Below are 24145 nucleotides of genomic sequence, written 5' to 3'. Positions count from 1 at the left end.
AATAGAATTTGGGATTTTGAAGTGAAAAGAAATATTTTCCTTCAAACAACTGCAATATATGAAGTGTATGAGATAAAACAACTGTAATTATTCTGAATATATGCCCAAAGTCCTGGAAAAAGACCTTTTATGAATAATTTAATTGCGGAGCTGCTCACAGACACAGCTACGGATCCACCATCTTGGCTTGGAATTGGTGACACTGCTCATTCATTTTCCTGAAGTTTAGTATATGCACTCTGTGACATTCTGTCCTCCTACAAGTGCTCTAAAAGGGCATGCTGCCCATTTCCATCATTTTCCATACTCCCTAAATTCCTGGCCTCTATGACCCATTTGTCACACAATTTGAATGCAATGGCAGGATCATATCACCTTAGCACCACCTCAGGCAATGTACATACAAGAGGCTAACTTGATGCCTCTCTCACTCAGTAGGCATAGAGAACTTCTGAATTCATTCACCTGATATCCTTCCTACAGAGGCTGCATTTCCACTAACTACTCACTGATTACTGGAATAATGTTATGGGTTTGTCACACATACATCTAAACAGATCTGCACATGTATAGGTTAACCATCTAAGCATTAAGGTGTGAAGGTTGCATGGTAAGTTATATTAAATGAGCCAAAAAATGAATTTTATGTGGTTAAACACATTCAGATTTTGGTTAATTATCTAGCATTAATGTGTGGTTAGGTTGTGGGCTACAATGTGATATACGCATGACCATTGCTTTTTAAATTCTAACAATGAAAATTGTGATCACTGGAATTGCAAGACAGCATGTGCAAATGTGGGTGAGAGCATGCACTAAGTCTAAGGTTGTCATATCTTGACATGGCCCCCTACTCTTAAGATGTCATGACCTTAGAGTTAGTATGTATAATAAGTAGTGGTTGCCATATCAGGAGTGCAGAAGGTGAACACATCTGGAAAAGCACATTAATGATGTTAGAACAAGTTTTTACTTTTGCTGTATTTCTTTTACAACTGAAAGCTATTTCCCAAAGTTGCAGGACACAGTAGTACAAATCTTAGTCTTCTAACAGAAAACCCATCATGACTACTCAAGCTTGGTCATGGAGGAAGTCCTGGTCTATGCCAAATGCAGGACTATTTTTCTTAATTCACACACTGACCAAAATTACAATGTGACATGTTATTGTGAGAATTATATCACCAAAAAAAAAAACATTTAAGTGCATCGATAGCCACCTTCCATGAATGTGAAAATCCTAGAATTTTGCAAGTATGAAAAATTCTTAAGGTCTACATATTGGAGGGATTAGAAATAGTTGAACTAATCATTTTATCCTTAATTTTTAACAAAGATAAAGTAAAAGAATATTTTTGACTAGGCACTTTTATCAGTCGGTATATTTATACCACTGATTTCTTTCTGCAAGATGATCTGCATGTTGATTCTTGTTTTTTTTTTTTTTTTATCTTCTGCGAGATTTGTGCCAAACAATTTCCCCTGCTGCTGTGCCTTGGAATGCATTATTTTATTCTACCCTTCATCCCCTTCTCCTTCAGATCTGGTCTAGTCACATTATTTTGTTGTCAGTCTATGGACTGTATTCAAATGGCTTCTGCAGTCCGTTATTGCTTTGCTTGGTCTTTTTCTCTGCTTTCTGCCACGCTGGACTGGTAGTACATTTTTTTGTGATTAATGATAATATGTACACCCCATGTTGTCCCCTTTTCAGATTATGCATGTAAACAGATACAAACTTGCTCAAACATGTGCAAAAAACTATGCATACACATACACACACACACACACACACACACACACACACACACACACACACACACACACACACACACACACACACCATCCTGGACTATGTACAATGTATTGTGTTATTCAGTCTTCAGGCTTATTATTTAACTTTTCATAGATCCTCTTAGTTGTAATTACTGGCATCTGTCTTTTAATTGCATGCTTGATAAATGCCCCCTTATTTTTTCCACAGATTCTGGCTATTTCATGTACTTCAGTACAGCCTCTGGGTCAACAGGGAAAACTGGTTTCCTAGAAAGTAGATTGCTGTACCCTAAACGAGGATTTCAGTGCCTTCAATTCTACTACTACAACAGTGGTAATGAGAATGATGAACTCAATGTCTGGGTGAGGGAATATACATCAGACAACTCAGAAGGAAAATTACAACACATAGGGAAGATTAAAGGTAAGTCACAAAAATAATCTCTATTTTCTCTTTCTCCCTCTCTGTCTCTATGCTTAGATACATATACATTTTGTAGGCATGTGTGTGTGTGTGTGTGTGTGTGTGTGTGTGTGTGTGTGTGTGTGTGTGTGTGTGTGTGTGTGTGGTGTGTGCATGTGTGTGTGGGCGTGTGTGTGTGTTCCTCTCTCTTCCTCCCTCTCTTTCTGTCTTCCTCTCTCTTGCTCTCTCTCTCTCTCTCTCTCTATATATATATATATATAGATATATAGATATATATATATACATTTATATATTTAGAAGGGAGCCTTTCAGAATGCTTTAATGTTATTTGTCAAACCTCACAAATATTGGGCCAATATCCCTGCAAATATGCCTCAAAAACTGAGACACTCTTCACAGAATCATGGCACTCCACTGTGGAGTTGAAATTAAATTAAAAAAAACACAACCACATACAAACACACAGAAAAACAAAAGCAGACAAACATAGAAATTCACACACATGCACACACACACACACACACACACACACACACACACACACACACACACACACACACACACATGCACACAAACAGTAAAACACAAACACACAGGCACTTAGAAGCACATACAGTTTCTCATTATTTCTCTCTTTCTCTGTCTATGTCTCTCTCTCTCATAAAGACTTGTCCTATTTCAAAACAGTCTTTGTCCATTTAGCTTACATATGCAGCAGTCAGTCACCTGAAATACTTTCTCATAACTTCATAGTCTATTTAACTTCAGGCATTTATTATCCTTTTTAAGTAACCAGAATACACCTGAAATAGAATTGCTATTCAGTAAATATTTTATTTGTGGTAGCTGCTAATAAGTTGGGAGTACCCAGTGATGACATATAAGTGTGTCCTGCTCCTGCTTGGTACTCAGGTAGGCTGGTGGCTGTCTCTCAAGGTAAAAGCAGATGTTTTCATTACTGTGTAAGCTGTTATGTTAAACAAAATACAACAAGCCTTATGGAACTGATGCCAGTATATCCATGGGATAGGCTGATATCATGACTACTAACTGCAACAGACTTTTGAATTTGAAAAAATCTCATTTTTCCATGTGACTGTATTAATGTAATGCATCATCCAAAGTACAAGTGTATGTGGGGTAATGCTCTTTTTTCCATTTCTGTACCCTTACTGAGAATGTAGCCCTTAGCATTATGTAATATACCTCTCAATTGATAAGATAGGCATAGTGTTATGATTTCTGTCTTCTGATTTAACCTTGCTTCTCTTAGATTTATTGTGTTTCTGCGTAAGGTTAGACCAAATCAAAGGTATGTACTTTACTAAATAAGCCACACTTATCCTAGATTTATTGGCTTTCTTAACAAAATTATATCAGTTTAAAGTTACATACTGTAATAAGTGAGTTAAGTCTACAGCAACATGCTTATTACTGTAACTAAGCCATACATTGTAACTAATTACTGTACTTACAGACCTTCTATTTGGAAAGCTGAAGGAATGCATCTCTTTCTGACACACTGATATGATTTTTAAAGGACAGTGTTATGCTTTTTAATGCTCAGAGGTTAGAAGGTGGGTCAGGCACACCATGAGACTACATTACTATTATAGTTTATTTACATTAATGTCTTTGTTTTTGACTGTTTCGTATACAAAAACTAGTCTACGAAGTGGTACATTCTACCAGGTTACACCTTCATGTTATACTCTTCTAGTAGCTGACAGAAATGTTTTACATATTCATATTTTCATTGTCTCATTATGTGTTCATCTTTCTGAGAAATGTTAAGTACAGTTAATAAACTTAAACACTACTGTGTAGTGGTCTTAAGAAATAATTGACATTTAACTGCAATTTCTGCATGTAGACATGCTCTTAAACCTCCTCTGTAGGAGAAATTCCTCTGCGTGGTTTAGAAATACAAATATATTCCATGCTGCATGCATTCACATATGCATAATAATTTATTCCCAGGTGAAACCACTATAGCTAATATATGTTTTGCTCTGCTTTTTTATACAAGCTGTGATGATGTGAGGTAGTGCCACCTATTCCAGAGAGAGAGTAGAGCAGTGCATGTGTAATATATTCCAGCATAACTAGCTGGAGTTTAGCAAAGAATTTTATGTCATTTGAATATCAAACTAATTTGTACAGATGCTTGTGTTAAAAATGCATTTGTAAAGTAGCTTGTGTTAAAAACGTATCAACAGAGGCTCCTGCTAGACAGAAAAGAACTATGTATGTATGTCAGACTGTATTGTAACTGATGAAATGTATATATGTTAACAGAGGATGCTGGAAGGAAAGGGGTTAAGCTCAGCCCAGCTAACTTTAAAAACTAGCCTAAAATGAAATTACTTGGTTTAGGCCATAAAGATTTTATCTCACAGGCCTCAATGCAGCCAGAGATGCAATGTCTCGGCTGGGATCCTGCTCTTATTGTCCTTAGTGGTGAGCTAATTGCAACCCTCGGGTGCCAGAGAATTGTTTGTTAGTCTCTGCAAGAAGGATGAAAGGGTTGAAGTTATTTTATAGTCTCCAGCTGCCGGATTAAGCTTTAGCAAAGCCCTAGGTGTGTATTGTGACACATCTGTGCTAGATAATGGCTCACGTTTCTAGTGAAGGGGTAATGAGAGAACCACAGAATCAGGAGACCAGATGTGATGCCATTCTGTAGCCAGCACTGAAATTGTGTTTAGATACTAGTGAGAGATGTGATAGTGACACTCAGCACTCTGTTTTGGAACTGATAAAACCATTCACCCACTTCATCTTGCCTTCCTTATTAAGTAACTCAACTAAGGGAACAATAATTCTTTAGTCAGGAAAATAGTGAGATTAGCTAAAAGTGTTGTTTTTCTGTATCTGTCTGAGTTTTTCCATCTGTGTTATATTTTATATTTACTGTGAATTGAAACTCTGGTGTTTATTGTAAATAGATATTCAGTATTTTCATATTTTCTCTTTTATTATTTATTATTAAATATATATAAATCTTTCATCATGGCTGGAATGTTAGAAAATAATTTAATATTTGAGAGTAATTGCATTTATTTGGTGGCACTGTGGCTTCATGCTCCTGAATGTTTTGCTACTTGGTTGATACTACCATTTGTATAAGTATTAATTTTACTAAGAATAATTGGTAAGAGCCTTAAATTATCTGGCTGGTGGCAGTGATTCTACCTTATAGTCTGAGTGGAGGTAGTATAGCAGGTAAATCTGTGCCAGTCTTTCCTAGGTGTGTGTGTGTGTGTGTGTGTGTGTGTGTGTGTGTGTGTGTGTGTGTGTGTGTGTGTGTGTGTGTGTGTGTGTGTGTGTGTGCATGTGTGCATGTGTGCGTGTGTGTGAAAATCAAATCTCAAAGAGTGTGTGTGTCAGCTACTTGGAACAGGGACACAGAGCACTGATTTCTGAAAAGAGAAAGGTGGAGTCTTATTTGGGGCCTGGAGAGGAAAACTCAGCCCCAGCACTGGAGTGTGCTCCCTGTATGTTCTTAATGGAAATTGGTGCAGATGGCTGCATCTGAAAATAGTGCATGTATCCATTTTTGTTCTAAGTGAACGTTCCCCAAAAGTGTCAGTGATGAGGATTGAGGGTTCTTGATTACTGGCCCAGAGGATGGATGTCCCACAAGTATTTTCTGATGTATTGTTATTATGCTCTATTTCTGTTAGGCCTCAGCTTGTGACTAAGTAGGCCCCTTTGGATTAGTCCCCTTTTCTGGGCATAAATAATAAAACATATTTTCAGTGTTGTTTCCCTGAGTATTACCAGCAAAGAAAAAAAAGCAAGTGCAAATGCCTTCACTATCCATTGTCACACACTATAAAAATGGTTACATACTGCAAAAAAAGCATCATTTACTGGGTAAAATAACAGAATATTTTGTATTGTTAGTGTGGTGTCACCTGCGTATTTTTTTACAATTTGTTTTTGTCGGTTTAAAGTGTCTTTTAAAATATAAATAATCAAAATATGTTACTTCTTCCACAGGTAAAGCACTGGGCTACTGGCAACTTCAGCACTTCAGCTTTAATATCAAAAACAAGTTCCGTGTTGTGTTTGAAGGAGTAAAAGGTACTGGACCATCTTCAGGAGGCTTTTCTATTGATGACGTTAATCTGTCAGAGACCCGGTGCCCTACAGATGTCTGGCATATCAGAAATTTTGCAGAGCTCCTGGCCAGCATGCCTCCAGGAACATCAGGAAGAATTTATAGCCCACGTTTCTACTCTAGTGAGGGCTATGGTTTTCAGATTAGCCTCTATGTAAATGGTAAAAGTGATAATCCAGGAAACTTGGCAATATATGTCCATCTTACCTCTGGAATCTATGATAATCAGCTGCAGTGGCCCTGTCCTTGGAGGCAGGTATCCATGACATTAATGGATCAGCATCCAGACATTCGCCGTCGTATGTCGAATCAAAGAAGTATAACAACAGATCCCACAGAAACTACAACAAGTGGTATGGTTCTACACAATTTTGGAATTACAAATTGTATTTTGAATGAAACATTGAACCAACTTTAAAACTGGTGAAACATAAGATAAAATAGGGGTGGTTTAGAAATTTCATGCAAATATACCTAAAATCATATTTTAGTGTTCCCAGGAAAGCTACTAAGTAAAATAGTGAGTTTCTCTGCTATGCAAAATTTGATATACCAGCAATTTATAAAACTAAAATGTTTCAGAATAGTTTGTCAAACTCTGCATAATATTTTTGAGAACACTGAATTATAAACAATCATTTCTATATATGTGAAGAAAATATCCTACAGAATACCCTATCCCATCTCCTGCCTTCATTTGGCACCACATTGTTGTATTTATGTTGTTCTGTTTAATCATTTTACCACCTCACTTGCTTGCCATGCCCCCAGATTTGAACAGTTATTATCCAGTAACCTAGGTGCTAAGTGCCAACATTCAATTGTATTTTTAAGCATACTGCAAATTCTATACAGTCCATTCCTTCTTGTGACAACATTGATAAAATATGTAAGATTTTACTTTTGGTAAGATTTTACTTTTGAGCATGGTCTTGTCCTGTACTTGTACGTCAATATGTCAAGACAGAAACTACCTTTGCCTTATCTGTTTGACAAAGGCACACCAAAGGCTCCTTAATGGTTCCTACCTTAAAGTGCATCCCAGTATTCCATCACTTAATTCACAAGGGTCATTATATTGCGATGCATTTCTTTTTTATTTTAAAACAAACAAGTTACAGTAAGTACACATGTCTCTTTACAGAGTTAATCAAAGAGCATCTATCTGGTTAAAGTCTCTCTCCACAGTCATAAAGCATGCAAGTAAATAATGAGGGGTCAAACAAGGGACGATCGGAATAATTATGTAGTAGCTTATAGCTGGATTTTTGCACCTGAAACATAAGCATAATTCTTGGCACGCGATTACAGGAGCTGCCAGATGCCTAGCCATATATACCTTTAAGGAGATATGCTTAAAAATTCTTGCAACCCTTTACAAATGCTTTAAAGTGCATGTATCCCAACCTGACCAAGACCATACATGATAACCTAGTGTCCATTTGTGTCTACCCATCCAGATGTCAAGACAAGCATTAAAGGCAGACAAAGTAGTTCTTTCCTTGACCCATATTCCATAAGTCAGGAATACATTGATCTGGGAACAAGTCTTGTTTATATGATGTTGTAGACTTAGGCCCCTAGTATGGAGCTTTGCAGGGCAACTAGTTTTTCAAAGAAATATGTGGTCAAAGAGGGCTGTGTCTTTCTCATGGCACAAAAAGCTAGACACAGGTCACCTTTGAGTAGCCAGTAAACTACTGGGAATAAGGAAAGTTGTGCTAAACTATCAGGATAATTGAAGGATTTGAGGCCTTTTTTAATTTAATTTTAATTTTCAGTGCTCTACTGCCATATTTTTATGTCACTCTACCAAACCTTGTTGAAATATATTGCAGAATAACAATTTCTTTGAAATGGATATAGAGATAATCTAAGATGCCTATATGTGGACTTCTGCAAGTGACTTGCTGCTGTATAGAATTTCACTAATGAGGCATCATACAGTACCTCTTATTTTGTAAAGTTTCACTTGTTGGATTCTTCTTTCTGAATTTTTGTTGCCATTCATTGATTAAGCATGTGTACAGTGGGGAATGAATATGGTTTGACCAAATGTTTTTTTAAGTATCTGCTAATCTGCAAAAATGCTACATACTTACAAATAATATAACATATTGCTAGCTTACCAGTTAATATTGCCAATTAAAAGGGTCTTGTAGAATTAGGAGTGTTAGAGACAAATTTGGAGACTCGGGGGAGTGGAAGCCTGCCAATGTCTCTCCAGCAGAACAAGTCTCATTCTCAATACAAAGTGAAGAAATGAGCAATAAAGTCTTCTTAAATCCCTTTCTCACTGGCTAACATTAAAGAAGTGTGAACAGAAATGCGCTGAGATAAGTACCTAGATTACTGAGGCATCCAGGAATAATCTTTTATGCACTTAATTAATACACAGCACATGACTGGTTACAATCAGGAGGGTGTTTAAAAAGAATGCTAAGTCATTCTGAATCAATTTTTGTGCTTTTAAGAGACAAGATTTTTTTTTCTGGAAGAAAGCTGTAGTATGAATTAAAAATAGATCATTTCTCTCTTAAATGCAAGTAACCCTAAAGAGATATTTTCTTTGCAGCAAAATGTCCAGCAGTTTAAGCTACATCTATATTGCACGGTCTGTATCTACTTTCATATTTTTTCATCATCCCCATTCTAGACCACTTTGTCAGTGTGAAAGGAACTGGTTTATATAGATATGACAGAGTGAACATATAAATATACTGCTGTAGAATGCATTTCATGAAAATGCCAATTTTATTTATTTTTTAAATGTGATAGTTCACATGCTTTAGGCATCTTTAAATCAGAAAGAAAAACTAAAGTTAAAATTTACTAAAGCTAGGCAATCAGTCTCCAGACCATTACTAGCCTAGACAATAACCTATATTCAAAGGTTCCCACCAGCCTTGTTGGAGGACAGTACAAAACAAAGTGGGGGAGGGGGGGATTTCAGATCAATTAGCTAGGTACCCATTTAAAGTGACATGTAGTGGAAGTTTGTTCCGGAGATGGGAATATGTTGGAATATGAATCTTTCATACCAATGTTTCTTATTTATGTGTCAGTGATGGCTTAGCTCCTTTTACTTGATATTTGAGAAAATATTTGTTCTATGAAGGAAAAGAAGGTTAAAAAGGGTTAGCTCTTTCATAGTAAGCCTAGACACAGATCCCAGTGGGAGAGTGTATACGAAATAAGTATAGAGAGAGGGCTGTCTGTCCTAATAACTAATAGGCGGCAAGGAGCGAGTAAAGAGCTGCTGGACAGGTTGTGTTTCCGGAGATGTTCCTGGCTACGCCCTGTCATTTTTCATTTTGCAGAGGCCTTTAAGCCTTCCTTTGCCGACGCCTTTGATGGTGGGTTGGAGGTGGTTGGACTACAGGTAACTGACCAATGCGAACAGGAGGGTAAGACCTTGGCTGCTGGCTCCCCCTCAGCTCTCTTCCCCCCTGAAGGAGCCCCAAGGCCTGAAGGAAGAGAAAAAATGGTGTGGTTCAGAAGTCTCAGCCTTACTTTCGTTCTAGAGAGAGAGAGGGAGGAGGTCAGAGAGGAGGAAATTTTCTGGCAGAGCGTCCCCTTCAACACTGGAGACCAACACTCCGAACACTGGAGACCGCGATCCTCCCCCTGGCCCTTCTGCTTCCCTGCAGACTGACCGGACTGATTTCATCGTGCCATTTCGGGGTCATCGGGGAATCACCAGAGGGACCAGGTTACGTCAGGTTTACCTCAACACCCCGTGTTGTACCGAATCCCCCCGGAGGTTACCCCACCCCCCACCCAACCCAGCACAAGAATCCCAGCAAAGGGACCCATCCACCAACCAACTGACGTATCCAACCCAAGCTGAAAGAAAAAATCGTCAAGGGAAGTGCAGACCAGACCGGATTAGGGACTCCACTTACTGGATTTTCTTCAAAAAGACTTTTTGGTGCCAAAAGACTGGGATCAAATTTCACCATTAAAACCGAACGCAAACTAAACCGCAAAAGAAATCCAAAGTCATCCACATTCTCTCATTGTTGGAGAAAGGAGTTTGATGAGATGGGATAGACCTCAAAGGCGCCTACTATCACATTTTGGGATCTCGAGCACTGAGGATCAGGCTTCAGGAGACACTTACGCTTCAGCCTAGGGAGCACTGACAGCCCTCACTGCCTCAGGTCAGCCCACAGTTACCAAATGTTGTGTTTCGTGAGACGTCATGAAAGTTGGCCCAGGCCTCTGTTTCCATACCCAGGCCTAGACGCAGCTACTCAACTGCCAACAGGCTACCTTAAGGCATCAATTCAATTTGGTCAATATCTGAGCCCTGGTCCAACTGGGCGATTCTGGCAAATCAGTATTCTGTTTTGCTCAACAAAGATATTTCTGTTCTTCGTGCAGATCAGCTCGGCGAGTCTCAGGGCAGATTCATATCTAATCCTGCGCGGCGCGAGAACAGTCCCCAGCAACCTCGGTCCTCTTAACTGGGTGATGGCGCCCTTCTCACAATCCACAACTGTTAGGCTCCATGGCAGCAACCATTCCCCCTTGGTCCATCTGTCCTCACGCGGACCACCACCTGAGGTAATCTCCTGATCACGGATCAGTCCAATCAATCCACTCAGATCAGGTCATTTATATCCATACTGACTCAAACCGGGGATCCATCACCCACCACTTTATCCGGCAACTATGCTCACCGCTATCCCAGTTCCACCACTCGCTTGCGCACACTGACCTGCCACGCTGGCAGACTTGCATCCAGACAGGAGTCTGGGTGGTATCACCTGGGACAGGGGGCGCGCTTCTTAGGCAGGTCATTCAGAGGGCTCTCTATATGGGAATCCTGAGGAGCAAGCACTGCATCCATCACCCAGAGCACATTTACATCCACCCCCCAGGGTACAAGGTCCCCATGGGTCTGAGCATGGTAAAACCACAGGGAGTCCTAAGGACTCCAGAGTCAGGCCAAGAGCACCCGAGTATGTCCTTTAAGGAGGAGTATGGGATGAGCCATTTCTGTCTCAAGCGCACATTCGGTCCAACCACAGCTTTCACAAGATCCAGATCCTCACACTATTCTCTCCCAGAACTACAAATCTCCTTACGCAAGGTCCAGCACAGATCCTTGGATTATGGGGGAGACCCTCACTCTCATCTCACATGATGGACAGTTTCATGCGAGTGTATCACCGTTTTCCTCTCACCCTCCCCCACTCTTCCTCAGGGCCCAAGGACCACGGTTCCACTTATCTACTTTCCCATCAGAACCTGCATTCTCTTTCTCCCCAGGTTCCACTTTAAATCCACCGAGATTGGCGATTCGGTGTCGCCTGAGACTTCCCATCCCTCATCTGGAGGGTCTCTGGCCTCTGAACCTGGTTCGATCTTCATCCTGGGTCCTCATCCAATTCCATCAGTCAGCCTGGACCCAGTTGAAGTCAGACCTTGATTGCAGCCCTCCATTGCTGATCAGTCAAGCCAACCACCAGTTGAGCCACTCTGGCTCTAACTCCACTTTACCCCTGCAGTAAGACTTTTGAAGACTGAAGTATTACACAAATTGTAAATTCCCACAAGACTTTGTTCAACTCATCTATTAGACTGAAGTTTTGCTATCTTGCTGTTTTTTTGGGAGCTCCTCCCCCTTCCTAATGATCAGCTCAGTATCTACCATCAAGTATTGGCGAAATATTTCCACCTCCAGGTTCAGCAACCTACCTCAGAAGCAACAAACAAGCTATTTCCTTTATTAATTTATTAAGGCAAGCCTAAATCCGACCCCACAACGACCCTAAAGCCTTGTAAACTCACCTGCCTTCTAGCCTCCCACAACTTAACCTCCCACAACCCTTTGATGCTACCTGATACCTGGAAATTAATTATTTCTTTTTGAGTCTTCTTCCTTGGAATCACCTTTATGGCTTTCAGGCCTTCAACTGCTATTCTATAAACTATATGTTCAGCAACCTCGACTTTTTATTCAACAGCTCTCAGTATTTCCCATTAAGATTACCAACAATTTTAGGAAGGAGTATCTAATTTCTCCAAATCTTCCTTCAGAAAAATTGTTACTTTCCTTTAATGATGTAAATATTCAAATACATCGCTCTTCGTACTACAGCATAAAGCTATGTACACAGATCACACCTTAGAGTCCCATAGGACATCAACTGCAAGGAAATCAGATCAACTACTATTAGCTTCAGATCAACTAGATTTTCGAATTTGATCCACTGATTCCAAAAGCTATCTCATATCACTTAATCTCATCCATCACTATAGAGCTCTCATCTATCTCATCTCAAACAAGGGAGCTATCATCATAAAGCTCATTCTACTAAATTTATGGCCACTTCTTAACTTTTTTGTTCATTCACATAGATGTAGGCCATCTCGCGTTTGCCACTATTCGTCACACACACACCTTTGTTTCTGTTTCCAAGAGCCATACATGGCATCCATTCCGTCCTTCATTTCCACGGTTCCACCGTGTGCTTTCCAGTGGGCCAGTTTCCCATCGGTATTTTTTGACTAGGGGCGATGTCCTGATATATCTGAGAATGTAAGAAGATTAGTGAGTCCTTTAGACGTATGTACCATAACTATAGATGTACCACGGGATTGATCTCCTAGGATCCTTCCTAACTTTCCTTCTATGACCCAGGTCCTCTTGTACCTCCAATAGGGCCACGCTCCCAATCTGGGAACTTATTCTCTTGAAATAGGATATATGGTGGATCTTACATCCTCTCTGTGAACTGGAGTCTGTAACAAGTTTTGAGGCTACTGATCTTTTAGGAACCTTTGAGATCTGTCAGGTTGAATGACATATTTAGACAAGTACATGGCAAAAGGGGCATTTTATTCAGCAATGGTCTGATGAAATATGAGTAAATGAGAATTAAGACCTTTTTCATATGGAAGAGATGTCTTTGGAAATTAAGCTGGAAATAACTACTGTCGAGACATGATGGTCAGACAAACCAGGAATTAACAATAGTACCTAGATCTCTTGCAAAATTGCCTGCTTAGAGAAATGTGTTGCCTATACGTTATGGGGAAAAGTTTTGTTTAGAAAAATGAACTATACTATATTTTTTCACATTTAATTTCGGGCCATTGTCCTTGCAACAGTAGTTACAGCAGTAGTGGTGGGTCATTAGAAAACTGAGTAACAACTCCAAGTTTGCAGTCATCTGCAAACTTTACCATAGTCCAGGAGTGCTACCCTGAAGGTCTGAGACATAGATGTCAAATAAGAGTGGGTACAACACTGAGCCCTGGTGTACACATCTAGTAACATTTTTGCTTTCAGAAGTGGCATCTGTGATTCAAACTACATGGGTTCTCTCAGGCAACCAGTTTTATCCATCACACAACAAAAGAATGTATGTACAGCTTTAAAAGTTTTTCAGTATTGTTTGCATAGGGAATAGTATCAAAGGCCTTGGCCAGTACCAGATATGCTGTATGTGCCACTGCTTTAGTGACTTTTTCAAAGAAATTGCTGAAGTTAAAGAGGCAGGACCTTCTTTTTAGAAAGTTGAATTGATGAGGGGTCCAGTGTTAACAGATTTTCAATGTCCAGATTAATTACATCTGAAATAATACATTCCATAGCTTTACAAGCTAGACTAGTGAGACTAATAGTTATATAGTTACCAGGATCCATGATTGGGCCACCCGTGTGTCATGGCATTACAATGGCTGTTTTCCAGACTTCATGAATGTAACCAGTGGAGAGGCTTAGATTAAAGATGTTGAGTGGGGGTTTAGATAAGCCGTACTTGAAACTGATGATCAGACAGCCTGGTATGTTATCTGGGCACATGAATGAGGTGTTCTTAGCTTTTGATAGGGCTGACAGTGCTTAATCCATAGTAATTAAAAGGGGGGTTGTTGTGACGGTGGAATAATGATAACTGTGGGTGAAATAATAGTTTCACTAAATTTATCAGCTAGGATATTAGCTATTTCCTTTGGGTCAGAGTGTGCAGTATTATTTGTGGCCTTTCTCCTAATATCATTGGGCAATACTTCTTAACAACTTAATGTAGTTAAAAGATTTGTAGTTATTTTTGGCTTTAGTGTTTAATACGTTCATATTCTGCTTGAACTTCCTACTGGTTCCCTTTAACTCTTTACTAGTGTGCTTAAGTGCACTGTTAACAGAAGCAGAATGAGCTTTGTTAGGAGCATTAAGTAATGTCTTTCTCTTATTATATAATTTATGTTTTTAAAATTTTCATTTTATTTGATATATATATATATATATATATATATATATATATATATATATATAGGACTGCATTATCAATACAACTATTTATGTGTGAATAAAAGTCAGAGGCATAGGCAGAATCTTTTTCAATGGGATCAGTCGGAGAAGGCTTACAGTGGAATTTATTTAGGATATCAAATAACTGAAAATTTGCTTTTGAGAAGTACCTAAACAAACAGGTATTTGAATTTATTTATTTATTTTTTATTTTACATTTATTTACCGGGATAGTCCGACTGAATATATGTCCATTTTCAGTGGAGGCCTGGGGAGTAAAGCTCCAAGTTACTAACTTACATTAGTAACGGATACAAATTTAACATAGTTTACAGTCTTCAGTAAAATCACAAAATCAGGTTACATACATTTATAAACATGGTTGACAAATTAGAATAGGCAACCAGCAGTTTCACACAGATGCAGATTTTTCCAGTAACAAGCTCTTGATAAGCAATTAAGTAAGATCATATACATTTTAAAGACTAGTTGATTTAACTTGGCAAGGTCTCCTAATCAGTGGGTAGGAGGTAGCTGGGTTTTGAACAGGGACACTGCCAGTGCATTTGGAAGTATAGCTTGAGACTTTTTTTCAACTGGGTTAGAGAGGGTTCGAGAGTGAGTTCAGCAGATACAGTGTTCCAAGTTTTGCCTACAGAATTAGCAAATAGAGAGTCACCAGCCACGTTTTTGCTTTTGGATGTTTGAACCAGCAGTTTATTGGCAGAACAAAGTGATCTCAGGTTGCTGTAGGAGTTAATGATCTTGTTTAGTGCAGGTGTCTTATCGGGGTGGTTAAGAACTTTGTGGGCAATTATAAGTTGGTTATATTGGAGTAGACTAATCCATTCAAGCCAACCTAGTTGAGTAAATTTGAGGTAGCAAATCTAGCAATATGGTTGTAACAGCTAGCGAGTTCTAAGAGTGGTTTTATTCAAGTTTTTGAATGGGGGAGGCATAGAGAAGGGTAAACAATAAGTGGGAGCGAGCAATAGAAATTATAGCAAATGGGGTAAGGAAAGGTTTGATCCTATAGAGAAAGCCCAGTTTTTGCTAATGGTTTTGATAGTTTGACATGGGTATTGTATTTTAGGGTATTGTCAGTTGTGACACCTAGGAGTTTGGTGTGCACATCTGGGGATATCAGTCTGCCATTATTGGATTTTATAGTATAGAATGGTGAGGACGACTTGCAAGTGGGGGAAAAAATAAGCAGCTGCACAGATTAAAGTGGAGTCATCCGCGTATTGAATGCAGGTAGCCTTGGGAGTGACTGTGAGCAGGTCATTGATAAAGACTGAGAAGAGAAGTGGTCCTAGTATGGAGCCTTGGGGAACACCTAGTGTGATGGGTAGATGGGTGGATAGTGTGTTCTGCCATAGTACTGCTTGTTGTCTTCTGGTCAGGTAAGATTGCAACCATTTAATCACACAGTTATTTAATGAGAGTGTCCTTAGGGTGTGGATAAGTAATTGGTGGCTGACCATATCAAATGCCTTGGAGAGAACTAAGAAGAGCGCTGAGGTAAGCTTGTTATTGTTTTGGTTGTGGTTAATGGAGTTAGAGAAGGATAGGAGGGCTGAGGTGGTGCTGTGGTTTGGCCTAAAGCCGTGCTGAGAGTTGGCCAGTAGTTTATTCTGAGTGAGATAGAGCATAAGTTGCTTATGGACACATTTTTCCATTATTTTGGCCACTGGTGACAGTATGGCTATGGGTCTATAGTTTGACAGGTCTAGTGAGTTACCTCCTTTATAGAGAGGAATAATGTGGGAAACCTTCCAGATAGAGGGGATGGTGGCTTCAGACAAGGTTCAGTTTATAATAATAGAGATAGGGTATGCAATGGCATCTGCCACTTTTTGTAGATATTCTGGTGGAAGATCAGCTGCTAGAATAGTGGGTTTTAATTTATTAATTAGAGATCTGATGGCTGCTGTAGATACAGGCTGGAAGTTAAAGGAGAGTGGGGTAATGGCTGAGGAAGAATCAGGGTTAGAGCAACTGGGAGCCACTTGGGTAGCTAGTGATTGGATGGTGTCTGTGAAGAAACTGTTAAAGGCATTTGCAGTTTCACATTTTAAAGGAAAACATTAACTATTTTTAAGAAAGGTTAGTAGAAACGGAGCAACAGCAGGCAAGACGCTGATGTAATATATCCTTAAAGGTTTATTAAGCACAAATTCCAACAGAAGATAAGCGCTTTCGCTAATCAAGCTTCTTCAGATCCATATACTCTGTGCTTCATAACTGAAAACATTTAAATACAAATTCAAAAATCTAATGACCAATCATGTTCAAATATCAATTAACATTTTAAAAACATACACTTTATCTCATTTAAAACCGAGGTCAATGCCTCCCTATAAGAATATATAGAAAATGTACATATGTATATAAAATACGGACAAATAAACTCTTTATAAGAAATCTATACATCTGTATATGTATTCATAAAAACATGTCCATGAAACAGATGTATAATACATAATAAATAAACTCAAAATATATGATATATATAAAAGACATAAAATAATAAAAAGGGCAATACATTCAAGTATACCTATTTAATGTGTCAACGCTTTCTTAACTTGGGCTTAATAGAAGCCCTCTCATTGAGCCCATGCCCCCTATCAGCCCTTAACCAAATGATCCAATCATTCTCCCTGTCCTCAGTATGATTTCTAATGTCACCACCTCGCATACTAGGTGTCATTACCTCAAGAGCTCTGAACAAAAACTGATGACTAACGTCATGCTGTGTAACATGTTTAGCCAGAGCATTATGCTCTGAATGTTTCCTTATGTGATATAAATGTTCGCGTATCCTCTCCTTAAAAGCTCTGTTCATTTTTCCAACATAAAAGGAGGTGCAAACCTGGCAGACTGCTAAGTAGACTAGATGTGTCATCATACAGTCAGCTCTGGCTGATAAACTGAATTCCCTTCTCAAATCAGGGTGAAAAAAGCACCTATTGGTATCTATGTGTGAGCAAAAATTACATTGCCCACATGGTCTAGTATATTCATCATCATGAACAACATGATGATCTCTAGGGTAGCATAAGAATCTCTTCAGGTTCCTTTTGTTCCTATATAAGAATCGTGGTTGTTCACCAACAATCTTCTTAATATTACCGTCTACCTGTAAAATAGACCAATTCTTGCTCATAATGTCTCAGTTCCTGGTTATCACTGGTATAAAAAGTTGGAATTTTAACAAAATTAGTAGTATGATGTCTCTCTAAATGATTATTAGGCAATAAGGGCCCAAAATAAGGTGCTGCAGTACCATCACGTAATTTGGTTACTGTTTCAAAGTGTTTATTTATTTCAGAACTTTTGTATCCTCTATCTAAAAACTTCGATCTCAAACTATCAAGTTCATCAGTGAAACCTCTATCTAGGAGATTCAATCTGGATGCCCTCATGCCTTGGCCTTTCACAATGTTCCTGAACACAAAGGTGGGATGCATACTAGATCTCATTAATAATGTGTTGAAATGGCATGGTTTATGGTAGACTCCTGTATTAAATAACCCACTTGGTAGCCTTTCTATTTATTTATTTATTTATTTGCAGTTGTTTAACCAGGATAGTCCATTGGGCCCAAGGAACCCATTTTCAATGGAGTCCTGGGGAGAAAAGCTCCACATACAGATTATACAAAGATTAAGTTCCACACATAGATTACTTGATGATTACAGAGTAAACATTATACAATTTCAGGTTATAATCATGTCAAAATATATTTGAATCAAAAGTAGTATTTTTTTTTTTTTTTTTTTTTATAGGAAATTATATACTACAAGCAAGCTTGAAATGTCTATCTGGGATTTGTAAAAGGAAGAGAAGAAGAGTGGACAGTAGGCTATGGGGATGGGCAGGAGCATTGCCATGCTGATGTTAGATGACAATGAAGTTGTTTTTTAAAGTATGAGAGGCTAGTGGTAGTACGAATGCAGGGCGGTAGGGCGTTCCATGAAGCTAGTGAGAAGGACAGGAGGTTTTGTCCTGGTCTGTAAACCTCAATAAGGTTTTGATTGTTTGATCTTAGAAGTCTTTGGGTGTGGTGCATTTTAAAGGTAGTTGAGAGGGAGGGACAGAGGTATGGTTGGAATATGAGTTTATGGACATAGGTAAGCTGAAGAAATCTATCCTCTGCTTAGAGCTATTAATAGTGAATTTCAAAAATTCTGTTAAACTATTCATCTTGTTATGTAAGAGGCCTAACTCATTCTCGGTTCCTTACCATAGGACAAAAAGGTCATCGACGAATCGAATTTTTAGTCAAATTTAATAAGGTAAGATGATGTATATGGACCTGTGCAAGAAGTGAACAGATTTGTGAGGATAAAATTAAGGGTAATGGGTTTCCTAGTAGCATGGTTAGCTAACTGTACAAGGGAGATAGCATTTATAAGATAAAGGAAGTTTTGGGTATGCTGAACATTGGCAGTGTAGTTCAACAGTTTATTAATGGATAGATGAAGTTCCCCAGTAGAAAGGTATTGGGTTTAACTGGGATTTCATTTCAGCTAAGGTGTTAAGATACTATCATGCTCAAAAGGGGAGAAGCAGGGTAATCTACTACTATCTATGAAGAGGTATTTAATCCTGTTTAGGGTCATTTGGAAAAATAGGAGTTCAGATTTGGTGTCTTGAAGAGTACGTTGTGATTTGATGGTATTCTTGAGAAATACTGATAGTCACCCCCAGCTGGCAGTAGATCTGATGACATGATAGGCACAAAACCCAGAGCACAGAAAAGTGCTTTCTTTGTTCTGAAACCATATCTCTGTAACTACTCATACAGGTTAATTTATAATATGGTGTGATGCATCTCTACACATATCCGTACATTTCTTCCAAAATGTATTCACCTTCAGTGGGTTCTTTTCATAATTAATGGTAATCAAATGATATATTTTAACTGAATAAAATTAAATGTTATTTCCATGAACATTAATTCTAGTCTGTAACCAAAGCTCCTTGGGATTTTACGCTTTCCCGTGGCGCAGAGGGTAAAGCCCTTACCATGTCCCAGATAACCTGTGCATGATAAGTAGCATGGATATTGGTGTGACCACAGGTGGAGGCGGCAGCCTGGGTTCACTGCAGTAAGCAGTGTTATGAGCCTGGAGAGTTCTATGCTGCATAAGTGGTATGCTACTTAGCTGGGAGCAGAAGTGAGCATGCACCTCTCAAAGTCAGTGATTCTGGAGCTTGCAATGCTGCTGTAGGGTGCTGGGAGTTAAGGCATACTCTCCAGCAGTTGTATTTTGCTGCACAACCACACTCAGTCTACTCACTGGCCCTAGATGGGGGTCTGTTAGACCCAGTGAATGAGGAGAAGAGCTGCTGACAGCTGATAGTCATCTGCAGGGAGGGGAAAAAACATTGTGCGATTTGATCACTAAGATGAGCTTTTCATTTGTGGTTTCATCATTTTGACAAAATATATTTTGTGACTATCTCCTTTCAGAAAGTTATGCACAAAATTTCATATTATATACCAACAGCAATACAAATATTCTGCATACAAATAATAATAAAGGCAGGTTCAAAATTAATTCATTTACCAATAATGGCTGTATCCTATTAAGGGTCATAGTAAAACAGCAACATGTTTTGCTAGTAGTGGGCACAAAACAGCAAATCTGTTCTGGACTAGATGTTGTTAAATCATGGAATGCCGGTACACACTCATTAATAGCTGAAAACGGAAAGACTATATATCCTTGTTATGAGATAATATATAACTACAGCTGAGACAGTGCTATATCCTAGTCAGAAAATATGGCACTTATTACTTACAATAATATAAGTATTCACTAAGTTTAATGAACAATCTGAACTCAGGATAGGGCACACACAAGATGGGCAGCTCATCACATCAAACATTTTCAGTCAGTAGAAAATAAGAACATCTGTAAATTGGGTTGTATAGGTTGTGCAGACTAAGTATTGTATCAGCTAATTCTTTATTTTTATTTATTTATCATTTTGTTGACTGGGAAAGTCCAACTAGGACAGAGCCTATTTTCAGCGGAGGCCCGGGAGAAACTCCATCTTTACTATGCTCTTAGGATACTACACCGTCTAGTGATATAATATTTAAATAAAAAGATACTGTATACATCTTCTTGTCTAAAAAGAGCCTTACTGAACAATAATCTGGAATACAAAAAAATACATGGAAATGCATACTTAATACATTCCTCTCTGGTATAATATCAGTAACCAATAAACATTAGATGCATTTTAAAGTCTTTGGTGCCATTTTCTAAATAGGATGGTTTAGGCAGATTACCCACAATTTGTTTGCTTTTTGAGGAGAAACTCAATGAGTTCTGAGAAGTAGTCTCTCACTGGCTCTATTTCTTTTGATGTCCTTGAAAGAGTTATTTCAATAATTATTTAGTGCTCTTAATCTTGTCCAGAGCTCATCACCACAAAAAAGACAATTAAGTTCACTGATGTGTAGTTCCTAGTATCAAGGGCCCCAATATTTACTGATAGTCCATGTGATGCCCATGCCCTGGCCCAGCAATCAAGGAGCCTCAATCCTCACCACCAACACCAGAGAGGGTGTCTCACGTATGAGGAAAGGACAACAAATACACACAGTAAAGAGCAATTTCCCTTAAGAGCACACAGAGATCACAGTCAGTCTGGGGCTGGTGGCTCTCTTGCTCCCCAGGTCCCCAATAAGACTCTCCACTGGCACAGCTATAGGGTCCAGATCTCAGCCTAGCTGGACAAGCTAAAATCTCCAGCACACTCTCTGTCCAAACAGTGCTTTGTGTCCCTGCCCAAGTAGCTGACACACACACACACACACACACACACACGCACACACACACACACACACACACACACACACACACACACACTTTGAGATAAGATTTTATACAACCACACAGACACTCCTGGGGAAGGCTGGCACAAGTTCTCCAGCTGTGCCCCTTTTACTCAAACTATACAGTAGTAATTACTGCCACCACCCAGCTAGTACTTATCAGCTACTCAAAGGCCCATAAAAGGGTGTCCAATTATTACTGTGCAAAATTATTATCCAGTTAGTAGTATAACCCAGGGCTATAGCTATAGGAGTGGCTTTGTACAATTTTACCAAAGGCATACAAGTTCTCTAAAGAGCTTAAATTATCTCTACACAAACCAGCCACAGTTAAAAGGTTTTAAAATATTTAATAATAAATAATTAAAACCACAAGACAACACTTTCTACTACACATTCAGTGCTAGTCAAGAAAGTTCAGAGATCACACAGAGATACTTAAAATAAATTAGTAGTACAGTTCTGACATCACAGAAAAACACTTAGTCTAAACTTTCTAATTTTCTAGCTATCTACAAGAAAAACACACTTCTAAAATAACTTACTTACATAGAGCAACAGGCAGTGCTGTGAGTTGGATAATCAAACAAAAATGCTTAATAATCTCTGGTTCTCACTATTTAAATTGAAACTGCAGTTCTGCTAAAACATTACATCATCTTTTACACTTTCCTGGTTTTCCCAGGCTGACAGAAACTGCATTTACATTCTTTTACACTTAGAGCAATAAAGGACATTCTACATGTAAATTCTGGTCATTAACTTTAGCCCAAAGCACTAGGCAGGAAGCCTTCATCTAGCCAGACTGGAGCCGACTTGTAAACATGAAAGGCAGTGATGAAATAACTTTAATTTCAAAGGACCAGCAAGAAATGCTTGACTTAGCTTTCTTTACAGCAGAGGGCAAAGGTGCCACATTGTTGTAAGTTCAACATTTCACAGTATTTACAAATGTTAGAATTATGTACCAAATTCTATTTGACTAGGCTGGCAGCCTTCACCCATCTCTACCAGTCTTTACATCCCCCGCCTGGATAACTCAATCTAGTTTTTCAAGTGACCCTTGAGAAACGCCATTTGAGAGGGCTAGGTCTAGCTGAGTATACCTACCTCATTCCCTGTCTTGAAAGCCCATCTGCATTGGCATTGCTACTCCCACTGTGGTGCTGCACTGACATATCATATGCTTGCTACCCCAGGCTCCATCTCAGCAACTTGGCATTTTGCTGACTGGCTCTGTTTAACCATGTTAGGGGGTTGTGATCTGCCATAACAGTGAATTTCCTTCCATACAGATAAGGCTGAAGTTTTTGCAGTGCCCACACTATGGCTAGACATTCTTTTCTACAGCTGCATAGCATTCCTCCCTGGGTTGGAGCCTATGACTGAGGTAAACCACTGTGTGCTCTTCCCCCACTGAAGAAATCTGGCTAAGTACAGCCCCCACTCCATGGTACAAAGCATCCACCCGCACAACAAATTATTTGCTGTAATCTGTACTGGCTAACACAGGGGGTTCTCTCAAAGCTTCTTTAAGCTTCTAGAATGCCTGCTCACATGCTGGGGTCCACACTACCTTATCTGGCCTGTTCTTCCTTGTCAGGTCTGTGAGGAGAGCAGCTATGGTACTATAACTGGGGACAAACTTTCTGTAGTACCCCGCTGTCCCTAAAAATGCCCTCACCTTCTTTTTAGTAACAGGTGCAGGCCATGCCGGAATAGCTTCCACTTTGGCAGGTCCTGGCCTTATCTTACCACTCCCCACTCTATGTCCTAGGTAGGAGACCTCTGCCATACCCACCTGACATTTGCTCAGCTTAATGGCCAACCCTGCCCTTTGTAGTCTGCCCAGCATTTACCTGACATGCTGAAGGTGCAGTGGCCAGGAATGGCTGTAGATGGCAATATTATTTAGGTAAGCAAGGGCAAACCCTCCTGCTCCTGCTAGGATATTATCTACCAGCCTCTTGAAAGTTGCTGGGGCATTCTTCATCCCAAAGGGCATCTTTGTGAACTCATACAAGCCAAAAGGAGTCACAAAGGCTGGCTTCTCTCTAGCATTGGGATTCAAAGGCACCTGCCAGTAACCCTTGGTAAGATCAATGGTTGTAAGATACCTAACCCCACCCAGCTGCTCTAGGGCCTCATCTGTTCTAGGCATGGGATAAGCATCCGACTCTGTGTGACTATTTAATTTTCTGTAGCCCACACAGAACCTGCTGCTGCCATCCTTCTCTGGCACCAACACTACTGGGGAGGCCCAGGGACTGTTGGACTTTTGAATCACCCTTAGTTCCAAAATCTCCTGTACCTCCTCCCTCAGAATCTGCTTGACTCTTTCAGGCACTCTATAAGGGGCCTGCCTAACAGGCCTTTGGCATCCTGTATCCAACTGGTGCTGTACCAGGTGGGTGCACCCTAGTTTCCCAGTGAATATGTCCCCACATTCCTGCAACACTGATTGGATTTCTTGAATGTGGGTAGGGGATAGCTGCTGGGACATTGCTACTCCTTACACTGAGGTGTCAGCCCAAGCCTCACTGAGGAGATCAGTCCCCAGATCTCCCTCAGACTCCTCCTGCAAACCACTGCAAATGCTCAGCACAAGGTCCTCCCTATCATGGTAAGGTTTCATCATGTTAACACGGCACAATTTGTGCCACTGCCTTCTGCCTAGAAGTTCTACCATGTAGT

General features: G+C 39.5%; 1 protein-coding gene across 1 annotated transcript in view; it reads left to right on the top strand.

Moving 5' to 3' along the window:
• The window catches only part of LOC122797071 (meprin A subunit beta-like), a 275902-nt gene that overhangs the window by 176525 nt on the left and 75232 nt on the right, over window positions 1–24145 (top strand). Inside the window, exons 6-7 of the mRNA XM_044065846.1 lie at window positions 1985–2200; window positions 6206–6679. Coding sequence (XP_043921781.1) covers window positions 1985–2200; window positions 6206–6679 — 690 coding nt within the window. The remainder of the gene's footprint in view (window positions 1–1984; window positions 2201–6205; window positions 6680–24145) is intronic.

Source organism: Protopterus annectens, chromosome 3.part0 (genome assembly GCF_019279795.1).
Source record: "Protopterus annectens isolate FY-2018-M chromosome 3.part0, PAN1.0, whole genome shotgun sequence".
NCBI classification, from domain to species: domain Eukaryota; kingdom Metazoa; phylum Chordata; order Ceratodontiformes; family Protopteridae; genus Protopterus; species Protopterus annectens.
The sequence above is the reverse complement of the archived record's forward strand: the minus strand, read 5'-3'. Positions and strand labels throughout refer to the sequence as shown.